Genomic DNA, 24,128 nt, shown 5'->3' on the forward strand with positions numbered 1-24,128 from the left:
GACTTAGGCAAAAGGCCTTTCCTGATTCCCTTCTAAAATAGATTATTCTGAAACCTCAAATCAACAAGGCCCCTGAACAGTAGCACCCTAAATAAAATCATCTGGGATATAGAGTATGCTGATCTAAATTCCTTTTGCTAACATATTGGTTTGTTTAATAAATGTACCTGTGCCTTTGAAGCTAATGTGCATAACTGCTCCCTAGTAATAAAACAGCATTGAGAGCCTCCGCACAGAAAGCCCCTATGGGCACAAAACCCTTCGCAGGAAAAAAGGCTTGTTAGGAAATACAAAAAATATTGCTTTGTGAAACTGTTACTTAATCTATATTTACTCACTATGTTTTTACTCTTAACGTATTTAGCCTATATAATGAAAGCATAATAGTTAGAGATTTATATAAATAGAAGTTTAGCTTTAATACAAATAATAAGACAATTGTTGATTTAACTGATGATTCTTACTTAAAGTTGAACTTCAGCTTGCTGTTCTTTGACTTTATGGAACTACATTCTTTTCTGTTAAGCTCAAGGCATAGAGTAATTACCAAAAACAGGTTTTACCTTAAAACTTCCTGTTGATGAATTCTTTCCTGATGTGCCCTATACAAAAGTGTTCTGACTGATCAGCCCTTATCAATGTTGAGTCACAAGGTGTTAGCAGGCCACCAGGCCAGAAGATGATGTAAACAAAATGAGGCTTTTTGTAACTGAAGACATGCAAACGGCTTCGATGAGGGTCGAAACTGCTGGCGCATTGAGCTAACTTGAAAGGCCCATTAAGATAAACCCATTAAGCTAAGTTGGTATGTCCCTTAAGCTAAGTTGGTATGTTCCTTGAGCTAAGTCGGTATGTCCCTTAAGCTAAGTTGGTATGTTCCTTGAGCTAAGTTGGTATGTCCCTTAAGCTAAGTTGGTATGTTCCTTGAGCTAAGTTGGTATGTCCCTTAAGCTGAATTGGTATGTCCCTTAAGCTGAATTGGTATGACTCTATACTTTACATTTGTTTCTATATACCACTAAAAATATAAAATCTGTCTAAAAAACAATTAAGTCAGAAGACACTTGGAAACGCTGAGACTCGCTGTGTCTTCTCATTCGTATCGCCGACGCCGTCCTTCCTGAGGGAACCCCTGGACCTGCTGGAGCTGGACTCCGGCATTCTCCCACCCTGCTACTTGGAAGCCCTTCTTCACATTTATATACAATAGAGTAGAATTCACCTATGAGCCATCATGGAAAAAAAAAAAAAACAACCAGAAAATGGAAGATGGACAAGAGGAAAAGAAGTAAAGAGACTGCTTGTGGTCCCGTGACCTGAATGGAAGAAGATTCCATCTCAAGCAGGAAGCTGTGCCACAGAAGACAGGAGAACCACCAGCGAAACCATACTAATGTTCCGTGGTGTCTGGACCTACCAGGAAGCTCTTGGTCCATTCCCTCTGATGGCAGTGCTGGATAAATACTGTTTGATATATTGGTCATTGAGGAAGTAGTTTAGAGAGTAAACTACTAGAATCCATTAAAGTTCATCAAAAATTGTGTTTTTTTTTTATGTTCATCTTAAAACTTGAAAATGATATAAGCAACTTTTCACTTTATCCAATGTTCTTACTACCCAACTCAAAACATCTTTTACAAATTCCCTTCCCCCAGATTTGGGGGAATGAGGGGAGAAGCAAAACCAAAAATACTGCAAACTAGAAGCAAGATAAGATCACCTGGTTTATTGAGAAAAGTTCATAATAAAACTGCAACTGCTATTTTTACAACTTACAAAATAATTTGATATATAAAATGAATTGGTTTTCATTATGTAAGTACAAATAGTAAAAAAAATAATAATATTCCATGTGATATATCATATTTGCAAGTCAGAGAAATCCCACATTCCTGAATTCTCCTGTTAAATGTTTTACATCCGATATTTTTAATCTCTTTACCAAGGGAAACCAGGTTTTTAACCATATTTAAGTTTTTGCTTACAGTTGCAATCTATCAGAAGCTGTGTCTACATGATTAGAGCCCAATCAAGCCAAAGATGAAAAGTTCAAGCCATGTCTTCTCTTTAGGCTGTTTAATGTTACTTTTGTGATGGGAATGGCCCTCCTAATGCTTTACTGAACAACCTAATACTACTTAAAGGTCATAATGAATTAGACCAGTCCATTTTTTAATCCAGTCTACTCTAGTTTAGAGCATATAGACACCAAAGAGCACAGAATTACTAGTAGCTTTCTACCACACCCCCACCCTATGAACCACTTTAAAAGAGAACATTTCATCATAAGATTTCACTGCTTAAGGAGGCCTTATTACTGCAACAGGTTTTGGCCATGAAAGAATACTTTCCTAGATGTCATATCAAGTTAATGGGAAGCTTAGCCCCAAATCAATTATTCATGATACTCACTAGAAATTCTCACAAATTACATGCATTTAGGAACCAATTTTGCTTCTTTGAATAGCCAAAGGCTTGAAAAAAATTTTTTTATGTGTTTTAGAATATTTAGTCACTGACAATTTTTACCAGTATCTTCTTCCTCTCCTTAGTCCTTAATAGACCCAACCCATTCCATCAGGGAAGAACAGAAACTGAACCAGATTACTCAAATCTTTGAAGCCTTCTCATTTTTACCTTATAAATTATGTGGTTAGGCTAGATATAAGGAAACATTGGCATATTAGTATTGAGTTGGCCAAAAAGTGAGTTCAGGTTTTCCCATCAATCTTATGGACAAGCCTGAATGAACTTTTTAGCCAACTTAATAATTAGGTAATTAATTAAAAGAAGTAAGTCTTACTTAACACTACAAAACATATATAAAAGATGAATATGAAACTATAACACCATTTAAGAAACACTTTCCCCAGATTATTTTAGCATTTTGACCATAGTTTAATGATATGAACATTGTCCCCAGAACAGGTTCAAAGTATTCCGGGGAAAACAGTTTCTTTCTCTGGAATCTATCTCAGCAGCAGTGATGTTCTTCGGCTCATTCCCCACCTTAGGCAGACGTGTAGAAGTACCTGGGCTTGGCATTGCCCAGCAGGTCATCTTCATAGTTGGGGAGGCAACAGAAGAAGAAGGCACAGCCGATCAGGATAATAGTGGCCGCCCACCCGAAGCCATAGGCCCAGTTATAGATGTAAGTGACAGCAGGGTTGTGGTGAAGGTTAAAGGTCTGAGTGTACTTCACAGGGTAAATTACCAGGGAGATGATCTGGAACACAGCTAAAAGGAAGGAAAAAAAATTCCCAAAGTATGAATGCATGAATGCATGGTAACAACAGATTAATTCCTCTTCCTCAACATTTTTGCCTTAAAATTAAGTGTTATATCCACCTAAATAATGCTGACAAAAGGGGCTGGGAGAATCTAGTTAATCATGAGCCAAAAAAGATGGTTGAATATTTTGTGTCAGAGATACCTGGCACTGAGCAGAATACTGAATATATGAAATACAGGCAGAATATTAGAGAATCATTCCATAGTACCTGTGTAAGCATTATATATACTAGAGTAAAAATTGCTGAATTGTGGTGTGCAATAGAAAGCAAGAGGGTAGAGAAGAGCCTATTTTTTTCATCTTTGCATTTCCTGTGCCAAACATTTAATATTTCAGTGTTAGAAAAAATAATATATATATACATACACGTGTGTATGCACAAACATATACAGAATTAAGACTCAATACATTTGATAACATACCACTGGAATATTCATTCAATAAATGAATGACTAAATGAAACAATGAAAGAATGATATGAATAATCAATGGGAGAATCAGTAGAAAAGCCTTCAGAGGAAGGGAAATTTGAAGAATAAATAGAAATAAAGAGATGGAGGGCAGGAAAAAGAGCATTGCAGGCTAGAAGAATAGAAGTAAAAGAGAATAATCACAGTGCTTTGAAAAAGTGAAATAGAAGATACAGGAAGGGAAACATGTCAAAAAGATTTCTAAACTTAATATAAGAGTCACATTGTTACAATTATTATTAATCATGCATTAACATTTTAAATTGCTTAAAAATAAAAGGAGCTTTCTTAGATTTACTTTGTAGTCTTTTTCAATGAACATGCATAATTCTCTTTTAAAGCTCTAATGAGTATACACATGCTATGCTATGCCATAAACTATGACAAAAGACCCTGATGCTGGGAAAGATTGAAGGCAGGAGGAGAAGGGGACAACAGAGGATGAGATGGTTGTATGGCATCATCGACTCAATGGACATGAGTTTGAGCAAATTCCAGGAGAGAGTGAAGGACAGGGAAACTTAACATGCTGCAGTTCATGGGGTCACAGAGTCAGACACGACTGAGCGACTGAACACAATGCTATGCCATGCACTTTTTAACTTAGTATTTCATGTGTGCATTGCCATGACTTAAGGTATGAGCAAATTTTAGTTCTGTGACACTCAGACGCTGCTCTTCACAGAGGGACCAATTAGTTGGCTGTGCTTCCTGGAGTATGTCCAGGAGTGGATAGTTCTCACTGCCACTTTCCTTTCACCTTAATTTTTTTCTACTAGCTCCACAGATATATTCTTAACTAGTTTTCTGTTTCTTTTTTTTCTAAAGAAAAGTTAGTTTTTCCATTTCTTTTTTTTAATCACTAGAAAGGCTATAGATGTTTCCATATCTTGACTTGTTGCTTCTGTTTCCCAACTTAAAATACTCTCCTTTGGCAACTCATGAAGGGCAATCTTGGTGTGGATCATCATTTCTCTGCTTCTTGCCTACTTAAAATAGCAAACTTTCACTGGTTAAGCCTGTCATTTAGTGCAAATCATTGTGTCCTACACAAAAGGAACACTTCTCTGCATTTTTCTCTAATATGTGCCATAATACATGTAAAATATTGTTATGTAGCCATTTGGGTTCATCACATGGTTTAGATCAATTTCTACAAAATCTAAATTGCAGAGGACCCTTCCATGATCCACCGCATCCTAAGACTGCAAAACTTCTTCACCAAGTGCAATGGTTCAGGGACATTTCAGTCCCCTAGGCATGCGGCTCATGGCAGGCCAGTCTGGGATCACTGTGGAGACTGCCCTTCCAGTGGCGACACAGCCCTGACTCCTTGGGGACTTGAGGTCATCTATGAGAGACAGCCGCAGGTAGAGTGACAACCTTCCTCACTTGGGTGGGGGGCCTGGAACTGGATCACTATCTCAGGCAGAAGAGGAAAGGGATCAAGATCTTAAAGCACATCCTCTGTTACTTCTGCCTTTGGGGACACATTTTCTGAGAGCATATCAGGAACTGTGTTATCAGGGATCTTCACTGTGGCTTAGACATTACTATATTGGTGTTCACTGCAGATAGGAATGAAGAATTGCTGGCGCACAGTCTTACCAGCCAGGGCCAGGAGGCCTCCAATCACTCTCAGGAAGACAAGCATTTGGGGTCCACAGAGGGCAAAGAAGGAGAGGATGAAGCAGATCACCAGGATGATGAAACCACAGAGCAGCATGGCGGCGGCTGCCCTTCCCCAAGCTACAAGGAAAAACAAATGGCCATTAATACGACAGACATGCCAAATTTAAAAATTACTTAACAAAGCATCAACAGGTTTTTTTTTCGAATAATTATATTTGGGTGGAAGAACAGTTTTTCTTTCAATAATACTTAAACACCTCCGTATTTTAAGGGAAGAATAGGCAATTCGTAGGTAGGACATTAATATAGAGATATACAGAGAAGGCAATGGCAACCCACTCCAGTACTCTTGCCCGGAAAATCCCATGGACGGAGGAGCCTGGTAGGCTGCAGTCCATGGGTCGCTAAGAGTTGGACACGGCTGAGCGACTTCACTTTCAATTTTCACTTTCATACACTGGAGAAGGAAATGGCAACCCACTCTAGTGTTCTTGCCTGGAGAATCCCAGGGACGGAGGAGCCTGGTGGGCTGCCGTCTATGGGGTCGCACAGAGTCGGACACGACTGAAGCGACTTAGCAGCAGCAGCATACAGTAATGCCTTATCCCTCAGTTTGGGGACAAATGTTTATACCTCCAAAATGAAAGGTAGACATCATTAAACTGTATCTCATTTAATAAGTAGATAAATTGGCCATATAAACAGGTATATTTAAAAGATTAACTCAAGTTCTAATCCAGTACAACACAATAAACAACAACATTTTTGGTATTGAACAATCCAAATTATAATCTCTTCAGGAACTGTTTCAATTACCTTTAAAAGGATCTTTGTTTTGTATTAAGATTTGGTTCCATGCAAAAATAATTTTTGAAAACAGACTATCTATGACTAGGCTGCTGCTAAGTCGCTTCAGTCGTGTCCGACTCTGTGCGACCCCTAGGCAGAGATGTGAAATAAAACAACTTAATTGTAAAGTAGGTATGATTTTTATAACAAGTTTAGGTGCAAACAACCTTTCTAAATTTTTGCCTAAATTTTTTCTGAAGTATTCAGAATTTGTCGCACAATAATTATCAGTTATTGACAGGCACCCTAAAAACAATCGGGATGAGGTGGAAATTGAGTTCTGGTTTCAAAGATCTCTGTGGACAGCTCCAGCCCTGGCTCATTCTGCTCTGCGCCTATGGGAAGAGAAAAGCCATGACTTCCCAGCTAAGGATTCCAGCCAATCATTCTTCCTGTTCAACCTGCACCAATTTGTAAAATCTCTTTCCACACAACTTTCTCTCCAGAGGTAGTAACTGACATGTATGAAGCAATCACTTTGTGCCAGGCATGGGGCTAAGAACCTGCCATGGTTTAACTCTCTCTCTGAATTCTCACGATAACTCTTCAAGGTTCACATTCTGTTATCATTTCTATTTTAGAAGTGAGATTAAACTGAGGCTTGGAGAGTCCAGATAACCTGCCTAGAGTCACAGAGCTGGCAGCCAAGTCTGATTTCTAGCCTGTCTGAAGCCAGAATATGACTCTTTTTTTCTTTGGGGATATGATTTACATGTTGGAAAATTTATCCACTTAAAGTGTACAATTCAGTGGTTTTTACTATATTTACAGGGTTGTGCAGCCGTCACCATTTACAATTCCAAAACTTTCATCACTCCAAAAAGAAACCCCATGACCGTTAGCAGTCACCTCCCCCTCCCTTCTTCCTTCAGCTTCCAACAATCACGAATCTACTTTCTGTCTCTATAAATTTGTATACCCTATACAGTGCTTATAAACGGAATTATAGGTTATACTATGTGGCCTTTGTGACTGTCCTGTGCTTTCATATAGCATGTTTTCAAGGTTCATCTATATTGTAGCAGCATGGATCAGGACTTCATTCCCTTTTATGACCAATAATTATTCTATTGTATGGAGAGCCCACATTATGTTTGTCCACTCATTCCTTAATGAATGAACATGCACCCTTAACCTGTTTTTCTTTATTGAATTTGAAAAGGAGAGTTGCATGCACCTCAGTGCTGGTCCTACTCCAGCTTTAACACAGCTTGGCTAGCAAACATACCCTCCCTTAATTTTGGTCACTAGACTGGTCAATGTTAGACAAACCTAAGGACTAGCAGAAAGAACAAAGGCTTGGGAACTTTGTTTATACCCTGCCTCTACTACCAATTAGGGCTTCCCAAGTGGTGCTAGTGGTAAAGAACCTGCCTGTCAATGCAGGAGACATAAGAGATACAGATTTGATCTCTGGGTCAGGAAGATGCTCTGTAGGAGGGCACGGCAACCCACTCCAGTATTTTTGCCTGGAAATCCTCATGGACAGAAGAAGCTGGTGGTCTACAGTCCACGGGGTCACAAAAAGTCAGACACAACTGAGCGGCTAACTTTCACTTTCTTTCAAGTAGAAGACGCATGCTCATTTTTTTTTTTTTACATGCTCAAATATTATGTTTTCACACAAATGACTCTTTAGTAGCACTGTCAGGATGACAGTCCAAGTGGCACTGTCAGGGGTATGACAGTCCATGAGTGGGTCCAGTTTTGTTTGTAATTTTTACTACTTTCCTACAAGTCCTGCTCTTTCTGTGAGATCAATAAGAGATTTTAGGACCAAGGTAAAAAGAAATGTTTTACTTTAAAAGCAACATAGATAAAGCCAGAATGTGAAATTGAGTAATTAATTCTCTTTTCTCACTTTTGCCTTGTCCTTTGAGTAAGGTAACTTTTCAGAGAAGAGGAGCCACTTTTGGAAAGAACAACTAAGACCATCTCTAAGTCTAAGCCATAGACCACTCACACAAAACCATCAGTGGTGCTTATAAAAAATATGGATTCCTGTGTGTCCCTCCAGACACACTGAATCACAGTTGAAAAGATAGTGCCCAGGAATCTGCATTTTATTAGTATTTCTTACATTTATACTAAAGTTTGAGAACAACTAAGATAGATGATTAATCTTATTATAAGAACAGCTGTAGCATTGCCAGAAAAGAGCATGCAACTTTCAGTATGTGACCCACTGCCAATTAGAGTCTCATTTCTATAGATTTTTTTCATGGCTACTGCCAATCATTAAATTCAATTAAATACAATCATTAAATTCAAATAAGCAGACGCTGTTTTTTCCTTTTAAGTTGAATTCACAGGTTTGTAATTGTTCAATGAAAAGGCAATACATCTGTATATGCATACAGAGGAATACAAACATTATGAAGATCAATTGTATAGTAGAATGTGAGTGTTCAATAAAAACAGAAAAAAAAAATCCTAACAGGGAGCATATTTAATAATCAAACTTTGACAATTACAGCTTAAGGTTTTTAAACTATAGCTAAATAATGTATGATATTTCCTAAAGAGTAATATCAATCATTTTGCCTGTTTATTTGAGGAAAATTAATACAAAGTTAAATTATTGCTATTACTACTTCCTCTGACACTATAGCTGTAATTCACATTTAGTTTCAGGCACTTGAAAGAACTTATAGAAATAGTAAGCCAATTCACCTAAAATCAACAGGTGAATGTAAAGATAAACAGATCATTTTAATAACTCTTTCTATGCTATGTTAAATCAACTCAATTAGCGTCTTGCTTATTTAAAATGCTGAGTCTGAGAGAAATCAAAATGGACACTTCAGCAACATTTTGTCTAGAGAAAGGCTGCCTTGGAAGTAGAACATGTAAAACCTGCTCCTTATAGCGTGGAAACACCCACAGTGAATCACTTAACTATCATTTGAGATAGAAATCTCAACATGGTTTTGAAGGTCCTGACGGATGGATAACAAGGAAGGCAATCTGCTCTCATGTCAATGACTATTTTATTGTAAGATGGTGAGATGGATCCTATCAGGTCTGAGCAGGGTCCTCCCAGCCCAACATTCTGCCTGAGAAGGGGCCCAACTGCCATGTAGACGTACAACATGGCAATTTTCCAAGACATACACTTTAAAAAGTTAAGTCTGTAGGCTAAGTACCTTTGGTCTCCCTTAATTACCCAGAATGAGCCTAATATTCCCAAATTTACCAAACCCTTTTGAGAACTATTTATATTTTATATTATACCTTGATCTAAATTATACCTATTTACCAGCCCCAATGAAAAAAACATCACTTGTTAAAACTTGTCCTAAAGCTACTTCTTTCATAATTCAACAGATGTTCCTCAGTTCTTCAAAGACAATCCATCTTCATCTGTTTTGAATATAACTCTGTCCTTCATTAATATTTTATATAGTAAATTTTGTTGCCTTTTCTAATCTGTATTTTATTGGCATTTGTTACATCCACACTAAAATTTGAGAACAACTTAGATGATTAATCTCCTTATAAAGATAGATTGCAACACTGCCGAAAAGGAGCATATAAGTTTCATGAGAAATAAAACTACTATCAACTGTAGTCTCATTTCTATAGATTTTTTTTTTCATGGTTACTGTCAATCATTAAATTCAATTAAATACAAACATTAAATTCAAATAAGTAGAATTTGTGTGTGTGTGTGTGCAGGGGTTGGGGAAGTTGTCAATTACCTTTCTCTGAATTGAGACCACGACAGCATGCTGTATTTCAGGTAAACAGAGTTTCTATGCAGGAAAGTTTTTTTGTTTGTTTGTTTTCTCAAAGGAAGACAAATTTGGTGTTTCATATGTATTCATAATTTATTCTGTCATAAGTTTATTTTCTAAATACCACTTGGAGAAATTCATGTTATCAAAGAAACCAGCAATATTATAAATACACTTTTAAATAAGATTCATTAAACATCCATTTAGGTGAAGAATGGCTTATCAAATTTTGCTGTTTCTTGCAAAGATTCAACATTAAATCAACAACATGGAAACCATTCGCTATCACTAAGGAAATTCTGAGTTTTAGAAAAAAAATGTTTTTAAATTTTTTGTATGAGGAAGAATGCTGTATCTTTTTTCAGAGATTATATACTGAAACATGACATTACAAGGCAAATACAGCTGGGAAAAGACCAATAAGATCAACTGATAAAAAAAGAGCAATAAAAGTAAAAATAAGTAAATACCTCAAATATCAAGCTAGAAACCATAAATCAAACTTAAGTTTGTGGAAAAGAAAAAAAAACAAAATTTTATTTTAAGACAAGGAGAGCACTACTACTATTGTGGATGATATTTTGGAGCCTGTCATGACTTTTTCACCCCAAATTAGTATTTCTTTGAATGGATTTGCTGCATTCTTCATGAGTTTTACATGTGGGCACCAAATATTGAGGTTTCCCTAGTGGCTCAGTAGTAAAAAATCAGCCTGCAATGAAGGAGGCGTGGGTTCTATCTCTGAGTCAGGAAGATCCCCTGGAGGAGGGCTTGGCAACCCACTCCAGTATTCTTGCCTAGCGAATTCCATGGACTGAGGAGCCTGGCAGGCTAGAGCCCATAGGGTGGCAAAGAGCTGGACACGACTGAAGCAACTGAGCAGAGCACACAGCACCGAATGTTGACCAAGACCTACTGTGGCCGAGCCCCTTACTCAGTGCTCTGCAGACACCAACTGTCACCCAACCAGAGGACGGCTCCTTTCCAGAACAAAAGATTCATCTATGAACAAGACAGAAAACCCTACCTAGTGAATCTGAGATTTTGTCAGATTTCTTCCTATTGTTTCTATAAAGTTCTTTATGTCATACACAAGCAGAACTGAAAACTGGATAAGACCAATATTAAAAATATAAAAAGATGCTATCTACAAATAAACATAAGCATGGGTGAATGATATATTCAAAAAGACTGTTGCCTATTCATCAGGGAGACTTGCAGTAATACAGACCAGTGCTTCTGAAACTTAAAAGTGCTGATAAATCAGTCACCTGGGGACCTAGTTAAAATACAGATTCCAATTCAGTACATGGGCCTAAGACACTGAGTGTCCAGTAACCTCCCCAATAATGCAGATGCTGATGGTCTGCGACACATTAGTAGTAAAAATCTAGAAGATAACTCAGTACAGGCCTCCAAAAAAATCGGCATAGGAAGAGCGATTCTGAAAGGTTTGGAGGCAGGAAAGGAATGGCTTAAAGGAAGAATGGTGGGGGCGGGGGTCACTGGGGGGAGATTCCAGGGTAGGTGTGAGATTCTTTACATGCTCCACATTCCCACCCCCTCTAAACTGAGCCAGATGATAACTGGTGCCCATTGGTCTTTACAGAATCCTTGACCATCTTCTTTTAAAGTCTGAGTGGGGAAACTATCCTACACAGGAAGATGGGAAAATACAGGAAATTGTGTATGAACTCAGAAAAGATAACTAGTAGCAAATTTGGGATCTGCCCTCAAATGTCTGAAAATCTGTCTGCTGTTAGAAGGCTAGAAAGAAGAATTTACAGAGAAGCACATCAGCTCTGGTCAGTGTTAAAGAGAGGTACTTCTTTTTTTTTAATTGGAGGATAATTGCTTTACAATGTTGTATTGGTTTCTGCCATACAACAATACAAATAAGCCATAATTATATATACATTCCGTACCTCTTCAGCTCCCTCGTCCCTACCATCCCACCCTTCTAGGTCATCACAGAGTATCAGATTGGGCTCCCTGTGTTATATAGCATTGCCACCAAGAGAGGTACTTTTAAACAAACAAGTATGGTGGAGAGAATTAAGTTGCTGAACAAAGGGTGAAAGCTCAGATCAATCACAGGGGATGCTGACGGGCAGGTTTTGGAGCAATCTTGAGTAGGTGCACTCTTCGTCCCTCCTAATTCTGATAGTCTAGGAGTCTGTGCCCATTTACAGGGAGAAAAGACAAGTTAGGTCACTAAAAAGGAATTGAGGCTCTCTGGTAGTTACTGCTAAGCACAGGAAATGTGGAGTAAACTAGGCAAGATCACTGGTTCCTAGATGTCTAGATTTTATAAATCAACATATATACATATGTATTTAATCATGAAAATCAATGGAGTGTCCAACTTTTTGTTTTACTGTATAAGAATATGAACACATGCCAACAAAAGATTAATCTATCTGCTACTGCTACTGCTAAGTCACTTCAGTCGTGTCCGATTCTGTGTGATCCCATAGACGGCAGCCCACCAGGCTCCACCGTCCCTGGGATTCTCCAGGCAAGAATACTGGAGTGGGTTGCCATTGCCTAATTTCATAAGCCACAAGAATATAATCTCAAAATGAAATCCTTTAAGTTGAATTTAGCCCAGTGAACACCTGTTATCTTCGTACTTATTTTTCTCATTTTCCATACTTTGAAAAACCATAGGGCTAAATGATCTAAAACTATCTCCTATAATAATCTGACTCTTTGTCTCAAAGCTGATTTCATGTTAAAAAAAAAAAACTTTCAATGTGGTATCATTGGTAAAAATGAGGCTATGCCCTTCTGAGTTGAGATCGAAGACAAAGGTTCTCCCTTGCTGCCACTCAGACTTGCCACTGTCGTTCTTGGAGCATAAATTCATCTTTCTTATCCCAGTAACTGATCCATAAACTTAACTCCATTACTCTCCACCCTGAGCGAGTCAGAGCTTGCTTAGGACTGGAAATCTACATCTCTGAAGTTGAAAATATCCTCCTGATCTACTCTTTCTTAGAACTGGAAAAGAAGGTGCCAGCAATGCAAAAATACCATCTGTGAACACGGATTCAAATTTAATTTTGCATTTTCTTTATACATGAAATTTGAATGACTGTTTCAGCATTTAAATCTAGATTTTTCTTTTCCTGTTTTGAGGATTAGAAAACTTGATTTAAAAAAAAAAATTCAAACAAGTATGTGTATTTATTTAGTTGTTGTTGTTTAGCTACTAAATTATATCTGTCTCTTTTGCGAACCCACGGACTGTAGCCCCCCAGGCTGCTCTGTCCACGGGATTTCCCAGGCAAGAATACTGGAGTGAAAAAAAGAATACTGGAGCGTGTTGCCATTTCCTTCTCCAGGAGATCTTCCCAACTGAACCCTCCTCTCCTGCATTGCAGGCAGATTCTTTATCACTGAGCCACCAGGGAAGCCCCATTTAGTTGTTACTATAATGTAAAAGAAAATATTCAGTGTTTAATTCGGTTTATTGATGAGGAAAAATGAAGTGGATACATCATTTTTTTAAATTCTTAAAACTGTTAATGACAGTGAAGAATATAACATTCTGCTTTTTACATAATTCTAAGGAACTATTTACCTTTATGAAAAGAAGCCTATATATTATTTAGTATTATTGCCGATACCTACCAGTAACAACACAGGTCTTTAATACCAAAATAAATCAATGTTATAAATATCAGCAAATAAAAGTGATAGTGAAGCACTTTGTAATACAAAGGTATACTTTCTTAAGTGTTACAATGGTCAACCACAAGAAACTTTTAAAAAGTGGAGGTACTTACTTAATTCTCTACACTGAGATATTTTAATTAGAGCCATCAACCTTACTCTTTGTCATGTTTGTACATACGTGGGAGTATGTGTAAACTGCTCAGTGTATTTTAGATAAAGTATGACCTCATGTGAATGTATTTTTTTCGGCAAGGACTTACTGAAGCTATCTGAAAATCTCAAGAGTTCAGACACTTAGATAGTCGACCTAACGTGTAGAAATACACAATTTCTATACCTGTGAGGCAAAATTAGACAACAGTCCCTGGCAGGAGATGGAGTGAAAGTATAATAATCATTCTAACCATCTTTGACATCAATGGCCCGGGATGGACCTCTTGTGAATTCATAGCTATTTTCTTCTTCCCATGGTCACCTATAATGCTGGGTAGGATTGGGGGCAGGAGAAGGGGACGACAGAGGATGAGATGGTTGGATGGCATCACCAACTCGATGGACATGGGTTCGGGTAGACTCTGGGAGTTGGTGATGGACAGAGACGCGTGGCGTGCTGCAATTCATAGGGTCGCAAAGAGTCGCACACGACTGAGCGACTGAACTGAACTGAACTGATGGTCACCTATTGACAGTGGATTCATTTGATTCTAGGGCTTGAGCAAAAGCTGTGTCTAACACCTTCTAGGCACTTGGTTATCTTTACAAAGGTCAGGAATAACTAAATTGGAATGTGAAGGCTACCACCACCCACTTGTGAAAATCACAAAGATAGTACTAGATTTCTCAAGACTCACTTGGAAAACTGCACTTTTCCAAAGACCAAACTATTCACTGGATCTGTACTTTCTTTACAATTAAAAAAAGTTAATGCTTTAGACTCCTGTCTAATTAAAAAATTAGAAAACAGAAATAGAATCTGCTTACTCCCTTCTTTATACAAAGCACTCAATCAGCCTGAGGTTAGAAGCACCACACCCTAAGAAGGTGAGTTCATCCTGCAAGTCAAGAAAAATAAAAACTGCATTGTGCCAGTTTCACAAGAGGGCTGTGGTCACAGCCAGAGCCTTTGCAGGCCAGATCGTGTCCCAGCAATAGTGCTGATGTAGGCTCTGCCTGCACCCTTCTCCTGACTGGCTCACTAACCTTCTTAATTCACATGCCCAGCATCACTGAATATTCGTTGGGTCTGTATTAGTCTTTGCAGTGAGACATAAAGACCAAAGTCAGTTTAAAAACACACCTGTTTTAAGAAGGCCTGCTAAATCCCCTGTACGATACTGAACCTGACTGCATTTTAACCAAATATACACATATGTTATTTCAAAGAAATTAACTTGCTTGGAAAACCTAAAAGACTTGCAGGTAATACAAACCATGGCAGGTGGGCTGTTTGTGCTTTAAGAGAGGAAAAACAGACTTCAAGGAAAGTAGGAATTTCATTTAGTCTTTACATTTACCTCCTGACAAGGGCCATGCCTCCTTTGTGTGTGGGGGTTGGGGGATGTGGTGGATTCCATGTGGGAACTTCCAGGTAATTCCACAGTGGATAAGATAAAGCACCAAGCCCCTGATACAGGACCTCAAGATAAACAGAATTTGGTTTGAAGCCCTGGGCCAGTTTAGGGGTAGGGGGCAAGTCAAAGGCCCTACCAGACAATGGGGTAAAAAGCAGGATAGCTTTCTTTCTCGGTTTAAAACTATTAAACTCAGTTAGTAAGGCCCCATTCAGTAGTACCTGGCTTTAAGCTTCTGATTATGCTCCTACTTAAACCCTCTTTTCTCAGACCCCACACACGTCGCTAATTACAATAGACCCCAGGAGTTCTTCCCACCTACCAGTAAGCTGGGGGCGGTACCAGCCCAGGGCAACTCCTGCTCGGGTTCTGTCAGCTAACTAGTAGGCAGGAAATCCCCCCACGTTGGAAAAAGAAAATACTCTATCTGCAGTATTTTAAATTTGTCAGCTCCGTTTCATTTCGCTAGTGTAGAAGATGTGTTTGCTTTTTAGATTTCAAATCGAAATTGAAATAAAGTTTTCTAAACAGCAATGCTGGACTTGAGCCAAACTCTCCCTCTAACAAGAATTACACTGCAGCGTTAAACACTGCAATATCTACTGAAATTACCACTGCTAAAACTTGGACAGAAAGGGTTTTTGTTTTTGGTTTGTTTTTTTTTTAAGGAAGAAGAGCTGCTTTCTCTTAGTTCAAGTTGAATAGTATAGCGAATTAGGGAAGGTAGCACTTTTAGTACTTGTATTTTAAGCATAAGAAGAACCAAAGGAGGCCACGGAAGGGGAATAAATTTCAGTAGGTATCCAAGAAAATATACTTTGTTCATTGTATTTACTCATCAAACCCTTTTCAAATGGCTGAGATCACCTTTTGCTGTACAAACTACGAATAAATGTGGTTTGAACTAGGGTCATTGTCCTCCAATGTCGAGCTTGGGTTTTGGCCACTCAAGGCTGCTACTGCTTGATTTTGTACGGGTCCGATGTATGAACCCAGGCTCTGAAGAGATTTTTGTTGAATCACCCATTAGCCCCCCGACCCTGTTTAGGCCCTTCTCGACCCTGTTTTAGTCCATTCCCGTTGAGTGACTTCCGCACTCCCTGGGCGCGGGCGATCGCCCCAGCCGCCGCCCGGAGGACTTCACGGAGGCGGCGGCACTCACCATATTCCATGAGGCTGTCGCAGACTTCTAGTAAACAATGCCACCACAGCGAGGACGTTTGGCTGTCATCGCTCGACTGCAGCCAGCCGCGGCCGGCCAGCGCGATGATGTCAAAGACGATGGCGCTAAGCAGGAGCAACGGCAGGATCCACCTGCAGCGCTCGCAGGCCAGGCCGCAGCGCAGCATCTCGACGGCGGCAGCGGGGAGGAGAGCAGCGCGCGAGGCTCGGACACCGGCGGAGAGTGGTCCTCGAGCGCGGGCAGCGCGACAAAAGGGAAGAGGCCGCGAGGAGGCGGCTCTTGGAGGACGCGGCTCCGAGCTGGCAGCGGGGGCGCGGCGCCCGCCCCACCTAGATTCCGGTGACTCAGAGCGCGCCGCCCGGACCTGCCCGGCCGGCCCTCCTAGGCGCGCGCAGGGGAGGCGGGGCCGAGCTCAGGTTACAGCGGGTGTGGGTGAGCCTAACCCTGCCCGCGAGCGGCCTGGAGCCTCTGGGAGCCACAGTCTCGTCTCCCCCTGTCACTTAGTCCCCTCGCATCCAACGCTTTTCTTCTCTGTGCTTCAAGGTGTACACATTTTAATCTGCGCATCACCAGTTAAGTATTCAACCCCTGAAGTCGGATCGTGGTCTGATTTTCAACAATACTGTATATAAGTTTCCAGCCATTTGAGATGAGTGTTCAAACTGGACATGGGTCATTGTCGCACTCCGTTTGAGCGCGTGTTTGAGCACATGTACCGAACCGAGCACCCGGTGCCTGAGCCTCCCCAAGAACTTCCCTGGTAATCCCAAGGGCTTCCTCTCGTGGTTCAGATGGCAAAGAATCTGCCTGCAATGCAGGGGACCGGGGTTTGATCCCTGGGTGGGGAAGATCCCCTGGAGAAGGAAATGGCAACCCACTCCAGTATTCTAGAGTCGGATACGACTGAGTGACTAACAGACACACACATACACACACACAGCCGCACTTTCTTTGAGCGGGTACCCAACCGAGGACCCTGTCCCTGACCCTCCCCCGCAGAGGTGGGCACTTCCTGCTGAGCTCCACCTTTGTACCTTGTACCTCAGCTGCTTCAGACTCAAAACTGTTTACATTCCCGCCTTCTCCACTCGGGTGCCAACTCTTTGACAGAGAGACCTTGTTTTAATGATCTGTGTATCCCTGGTGCCTGCCCTGTGCCTGGGTCTTAAAGGGAGCACGGTAAACATTTTATTGGCAAACACACTGAAATTAACAAATGCTAGTTTCAGTGGTGGTGGGGAAGGAAATGGCAACCCACTCCAATACTCTTGCCTGGAAAATCCCATGGACAGAGGAGCCTGGTAGGCTACAGTTCATGGGGTGGCAAAGAGTCGGACAGTACTGAGCGACTTCACTCACTTCATCCTTTATCACTGGAGAAGGAAATGGCAACCCACTCCAGTATTCTGGCTTGGAGAATCCCATGGACCTGGGAGCCTGGCGGGCCGTGGTCCATGGGGTCGCAGAGAGTTGGACACGACTGAAGTGACTGAGCAAGAGAGAGTTTCAGTCGTGCAAGTGCTTTAACCACTTCTCCAGATAAATTCAGGTCCCCTTGGCTGCCGTCCACTCCTTAGCCCAGATCTCTACTTAGACCCCCTTCCATCTACCCTTTTCATTTACTATTTTGAGGTTTCTCGAAACAAAAACCACCTGTCAGCATGCAACCGCCAACTAAAGTCTCACCTCTGGTGTCCTGACTCTGCTTCCATTACCACCGTAGCTCCTCAGGTGTGGCTAGCAGGGTGAGGTGGCAGCTGGGAGTGGTACTGAGGAGAAACAAGTTCTCAGTATCTGTACAACCCCTCCTTGGGCAAATCATGAAGAACAGCCAATGAGGGTCATATCTTACCTTGTACCCCCAAAGATATATTCTGAATCACTTTTTCTTTTCTTTTTATTGAAGATTTACAATATTAGTTTCAGGTATACAGCATAGGGATTCAATATTTTTATAGCACCCAATATGCCAGCAAATTTGGAAAACTCAACAGTGGCCACAGAACTGGAAAAGGTCACTTTTCATTCCAATCCCAAAGAAAGGCAATGCCAAAGAATGTTTGAACTATCACACAATTGCACTCAATTCACCTGCTAACGAAAATCCTTTAAGCTAGGCTTCAACAGTACATAAATCGAAAACTTCCAGATGTACAAGCTGGATTTAGAAAAGGCAGAGGAACCAGATATCAAATTGCCAATATCTGTTGGATCATAGAAAAATCAAGAGAGTTCCATAAAAATGTCTACTTCTGCTTCATTGACTATGCTAAAATCTTTGTGTGGATCACAACACACTGTGGAAAATTCTGAAAGAGATGGGAATACCAGACTACCTTACCTGCCTCCTGAGAAACCTATATGCAGGTCAAGAAGCAACAGTTAGAACCTGACATGGAACAACAGACTGGTTCCAAATTGGGAAAGGAGTACGTCAAGGCTGTATATGGTCAACCTGCTTATTTAACTTACATGCAAAGTACATCATGCAAAATGCCAGGCTGGATGAATCACGAGCTGGAATCAAGATTGCCAGGAGACATATTAATAACCTCAGATATGCAGATCTCACCACCCTAATGGCAGAAAGTAAAGAGGAACTAAAGAGCCTCTTGATGAAAGTGAAAGAGCAGAGTGAAAAAGCTGGCTTAAAACTCAACATTCAAAAAACAAAGATCATGGCATCCAGTCCCATCACTTCGTGGCAAATAGATGGGGAAACAATGAAAACTGACAGACTTTATTTTCTTGGGTTCCAAAATCACTGCAGATGGTAACTGCAGCCATGAAATTAAAAGATGCTTGTTCCTTGGAAGAAAAGCTATGACCAACCTAGATGGCATATTAAAAAGCAGAGACATTACTTTGCCAACAAAGATCCATATAGTCAAAGCTATGGTTTTTCCAGTAATCATGTTATGAATATGAGAGTTGGACCATAAAGAAGGCTGAGCACTGAAGAATTGATGCTTCTGAACTGTGGTGCTGGAGAAGACTCTTGAGAGTCCCTTGGACAACAAGGAGATCAAACCAGTCAATCCCATAGGAAATCAGTTGTCCTGAATATTCCCTAGAAGGACTGATGCTGAAGCTGAAGCTCCAATACTTTGGCCACCTGATGCAAATAGCCAACTTATCGGAAAAGACCCTGATGCTGGGAAAGTCTGAGGGCAGGAGGAGAAGGGGATGATGACAGAGGATGAGATGGTAGAATGGCATCATCAACTCAATGGACATGAGTTTGAGCAAACTCCAGGAGATAGTGAAGGACAGGGAAGCCTGGCATGCGGCAGTCCATGGGGTCAGAGAGTCAGGCACAACGGAGTGACTGAATAACAATACTCCATTTAAAAATATTATAAAAATTGGCTATATTCCCTGTGCTGTACAATATATCCTTATAATGTATTTATTTTATATATAGAAGTTTGTGCCTCTTAATCCCCTGTCCCTGTTTTGCCCCTCCCCCTTCCCACTGGTAACCACTTATTTGTTCTCAGCATTTGTTTCTGTTTTACTTTATTCATTCATTCATTCGTTTTATTTTTTTTTAGATTCCACATATAAGTTATAATATACAGTATTTGTCTTTCTCTGACTTATTTCACTAGGCATAATACCCTCTAAGTTCATCCATGTTGTTACAAATAGCAAAATTTCATTTGGTGGATACTGATGTTGCTTTCATATTTTGGTTATTGTAAGAAATACTGCTGTGAACACTGGGGTGCATGTATCTTTTTGAATTAGTGTTTTCGTTTTCTTCAGTTATATTCCCGGGAGTAGAATTGCTGGATCATATGATAGGTCTATATTTAGTCTTTTGAGGAACCTCTGTATACTGTTTTCCATAGTTCAGTTCAGTTCAGTCACTCAGTCGTGTCCGACTCTTTGCGACCCCATGAATCGCAGCACGCCAGGCCTCCCTGTCCATCACCAACTCCTAGGGTCTACCCAAACCCATGTCCATCGAGTCAGTGATGCCATCCAACCATCTCATCCTCTGTCGTCCCCTTCTCCTCCTGCCCCCAATCCTTCCCAGCATCAGGGTCTTTTCCAATGAGTCAACTCTTCACATGAGGTGGCCAAAGTATTGGAGTTTCAGCTTCAACATCAGTCCTTCCAATGAACACCCAGGACTGATCTCCTTTAGGATGGACTGGTTTGGTCTCCTTGCAGTCCAAGGGACTCTCAAGAGTCTCCTCCAACACCACAGTTCAAAAGCATCAATTCTGGGGTGCTCAGCTTTCTTCACCATCCAACCCTCACATCCATACATGACCACTGGAAAAACCATAGCCTTGACTAGACGGACCTTTGTTGGCAAAGTAATGTCTCTGCTTTTAAATATGCTGTCTAGGTTGGTCATAACCTTCCTTCCAAGGAGTAAGCGTCTTTTAATTTTGTGGCTGCAATCACCATCAGCAGTGATTTTGGAGCCCAAAAAATAAAGTCTGACACTGTTTCCACTGTTTCCCCATCTATTTGCCATGAAGTGATGGGACCAGATGCCATGATCTTAGTTTTCTGAACGTTGAGCTTTAAGCCAACTTTTTCACTCTCCTCTTTCACTTTCATCAAGAGGCTCTTTAGTTCTTCTTCACTTTCTGCCATAAGGGTGGTGTCATCCGCATATCTGAGGTTATTGATATTTCTCCTGGCAGTCTTGATTCCAGCTTGTGTTTCTTCCAGCCCAGCATTTCTCATGATGTACTCTGCATATAAGTTAAATAAGTAGGGTGACAATATACAGCCTTGATGTACTCCTTTTCCTATTTGGAACCAGTCTGTTGTTCCATGTCCAGTTCTAACTGTTGCTTCCTGACCTGCATACAGGTTTCTCAAGAGACAGGTCAGAGGGTCTGGTATTCCCATCTCTTTCAGAATTTTCCACAGTTTATTGTGATCCACACAGTCAAAGGCTTTGGCATAGTCAATAAAGCAGAAATAGATGTTTTTCTGGAACTCTCTTGCTTTTTCAGTGATCCAGCGGATGTTGGCAATTTGATCTCTGGTTCCTCTGCCTTTTCTAAAACCAGCTTGCACATCTGGAAGTTCACGGTTCACGTATTGCTGAAGCCTGGCTTGGAGAATTTTGAGCATTACTTTACTAGCATGTGAGATGAGTGCAATTGTGTGGTAGTTTGAGCATTCTTTGGCATTACCTTTCTGTGGGATTGGGATGAAAACTGACCTTTTCCAGTCCTGTGGCCACTGCTGAGTTTTCCAGATTTGCTGGCATATCGAGTGCAGCACTTTCACAGCATCATCTTTCAGGATTTGAAATAGCTCAACTGGAATTCCATCACCTCCACTAGCTTTGTTCGTAGTGATGCTTTCTAAGGTCCAGTCGACTTCACATTCCAGGATGTCTGGCTCTAGGTGAGTGATCACACCTTCGTGATTATCTGGGTCATGAAGATCTTTTTTGTACAGTTCTTCTGTGTATTCTTGCCACCTCTTCTTAATATCTTCTGCTTCTGTTAGGTCCATTCCATTTCTGTCCTTTATCGAGCCCATCTTTGCATGAAATGTTCCCTTGATATCTCTAGCAATTTACATTTCCACCAACAGTGTACTAGGGTTCTCTTCTGCACATCCTCACAAACATTTGTTATCTGTGGGTGGTTTTTTTTTTTCATGAAGACATTCTTTTCTGACAGGTGTGAGAAAATATCTCATTGTGGGCTTGATTTGCATTTCTCACATGTGAATTCCATACTTTTTCCATTTAGAATTAAAGAAGTGGAAAATATATATCAGTGTTTAAATTTAGTCTCCTGTATTTCAATTTGGTATCCTCAATAGAAACAAAATACTGTTTTTCATTATGCAGTTCTCTGTGGCAATTTTTCAAGATGAATAAAATAAAATTACTGAGCAAATATCTGAAGCCACCTGAAATAATTTCCCCAGCCTTCATTTTACATAAACCAGATTCACATATTTTCATTAAAGGCAAATATTTTCACTTTCAAGGGGGTATTCTGCTGAGAGTTAACTGCATACCATGTAGACTATGTAAAGAAAATATTCTCAGTTTTCAAAAGTATCAAAAATATTTGTTTTATTAGCTGTATAATAAATTTATGAGGAAAAATCATTTTCTTACAAATCAAAGTACTGATTATGAGCAGATTTCAGGCAAATTGAGTGTTTCTTTGGTGTTTTAATCTCTTCGAGTAATTTTGGACTAAATATGACTTATTTCTCTTGTTTCAGTAGATTTCAGGAAAAGAGCCATTAATGCTGAAGTGAAAGCAAGTAAAGTACCTCCTCAGAATTTATGGAAGAGATCCAAATTGACGCTGGTTGTTTTCCAACAATAATGTACCTCACACATGATCCCCAGACTATGGAACCAGATAGCTCAGGTTCAGATCCTTTCTCATACTTGCTGTGTGACACTGGGCCACTTAACTTCTTCGTGCTTCAGTTTCCTCATCTATGAAATGGATGGTGCTCACCCTACAGCACTGTTGTTCAGTCGCTCAGTCATGTCCAACTCTGTGACCCCATGGACTGCAGCACACCAGGCTTCCCTGTCCTTCACGATCTCCCAGAGCTTGCTCAAACTCATGTCCATTGAGTTGGTGATGCCATCTAACGATCTCATCCTTTGTCGTCCCCTTCTCCTCCTGCATGCAATCTTTCCTAGCATCAGGATCTCATTGTAATAAAAATCAAAAGAGTTAGTATATGTAAAATGCTCAGAATAATGCCTGCATATAGTAAGTCACGACAAAAGAGTTGCTGGTGACGATGATGATAATTTTCAAATAGGTTTTCCACTTTAATGAGATTGGAATTGGGACTTTTCATGTTCGTAAGATGCAAGTTCTATGTACGAATATTAACCAAAAATCATTATCATAGACAATGCAATCATTCATCCAGACATATTCCTGAAATGCTAGCTTATAGTTTCCCAGGTGGCTCAGTGGTGAAGAATCTGCTTGCCATTGCAGGAGACATAGGAGACATGGATTTGATCCCTGGCTGGGGAGAAAAAGGAAATGGCAACCCTTTCTGGTATCCTTGCCTGGAGAATCCCATAGACAAAGGAGCCTGGCGAGCTACAGTCTATGGGGTGGCAAAGAATCAGACACAGCTTAGGACAGAGCATCCACTCTAGCAATGGAGAATAAACAGTTAAATTTCTCCCCCTACTGGATAACAGGTGGATTGCAGAACATTCAGCAACTTAGATTGTTCCTTTAAAAAGATTTACAAATCTGACGGGTATATGGTTATATAAGTAATGAATGCTATAAACAAAAATATATAAATACATCACTTGAAAATGAAAATTTTTAGTTGGTTTAACCTCCATCCAGAAAAAGTAATAGTAATCATAATAATAACAGCTAAGTCACATTTGCTGGGAGTTTGCTGTGTGCCCGTGTTTCCAACTCACCCTATGAGATATGTACCACTCTCGCCTTCATACTGAGAAGACTGGGGCAAAAAGAAGCTAAGTGGCTTGCCCAAGATCGCACAGTCCTTGAGTGGCAAAGCCACATATCACCCTACGCAGTTCAACACCAGGGACGGTGTTGTTTACGACAGCCACTCATGAGAGTCTGGGAGATATTTATACAGAAGCTTCTTTCTTTCTCTTCTCTCCTTGCCCTCCATAAACATCCAAGACACTGCCAATTCTCTCCCAAGTGAAAGTGAAAGTGTTAGTTACACAGTCATGTCTGACTCTGC

General features: G+C 40.3%; 1 protein-coding gene across 1 annotated transcript; it reads right to left on the reverse strand.

Moving 5' to 3' along the window:
- Positions 1–1,711: 1,711 nt before the first annotated feature.
- Positions 1,712–16,761, reverse strand: PERP (p53 apoptosis effector related to PMP22). Its single transcript, XM_081526695.1, has 3 exons — positions 16,395–16,761; positions 5,371–5,511; positions 1,712–3,237 (listed from the first exon to the last, which is right to left on the reverse strand). The coding sequence occupies exons 1-3, from the start codon at positions 16,579–16,581 to the stop codon at positions 3,011–3,013; spliced, it is 555 nt and encodes a 184-aa protein (XP_081382821.1). The 5' UTR covers positions 16,582–16,761; the 3' UTR covers positions 1,712–3,010.
- Positions 16,762–24,128: the final 7,367 nt, after the last annotated feature.

The sequence above is a fragment of the Giraffa tippelskirchi genome, chromosome 9 (assembly GCF_054371585.1).
Source record: "Giraffa tippelskirchi isolate mGirTip1 chromosome 9, T2T-mGirTip1v1.2.pri, whole genome shotgun sequence".
Taxonomy (NCBI): domain Eukaryota; kingdom Metazoa; phylum Chordata; class Mammalia; order Artiodactyla; family Giraffidae; genus Giraffa; species Giraffa tippelskirchi.

Bases quoted from the DNA above. Each gene is read 5' to 3' on its own strand.
- PERP (XM_081526695.1), bottom strand. From the start codon at position 16,581: ATGCTGCGCTGCGGCCTGGCCTGCGAGCGCTGCAGGTGGATCCTGCCG. The intron at 5,512-16,394 runs GTGAGTGCCGCC...TTTTCCTTGTAG, and splicing joins CGACAGCCTCATGGAATATG to CTTGGGGAAGGGCAGCCGCC. The intron at 3,238-5,370 runs GTAAGACTGTGC...CCTTCCTTTTAG, and splicing joins AGGCCTCCTGGCCCTGGCTG to CTGTGTTCCAGATCATCTCC.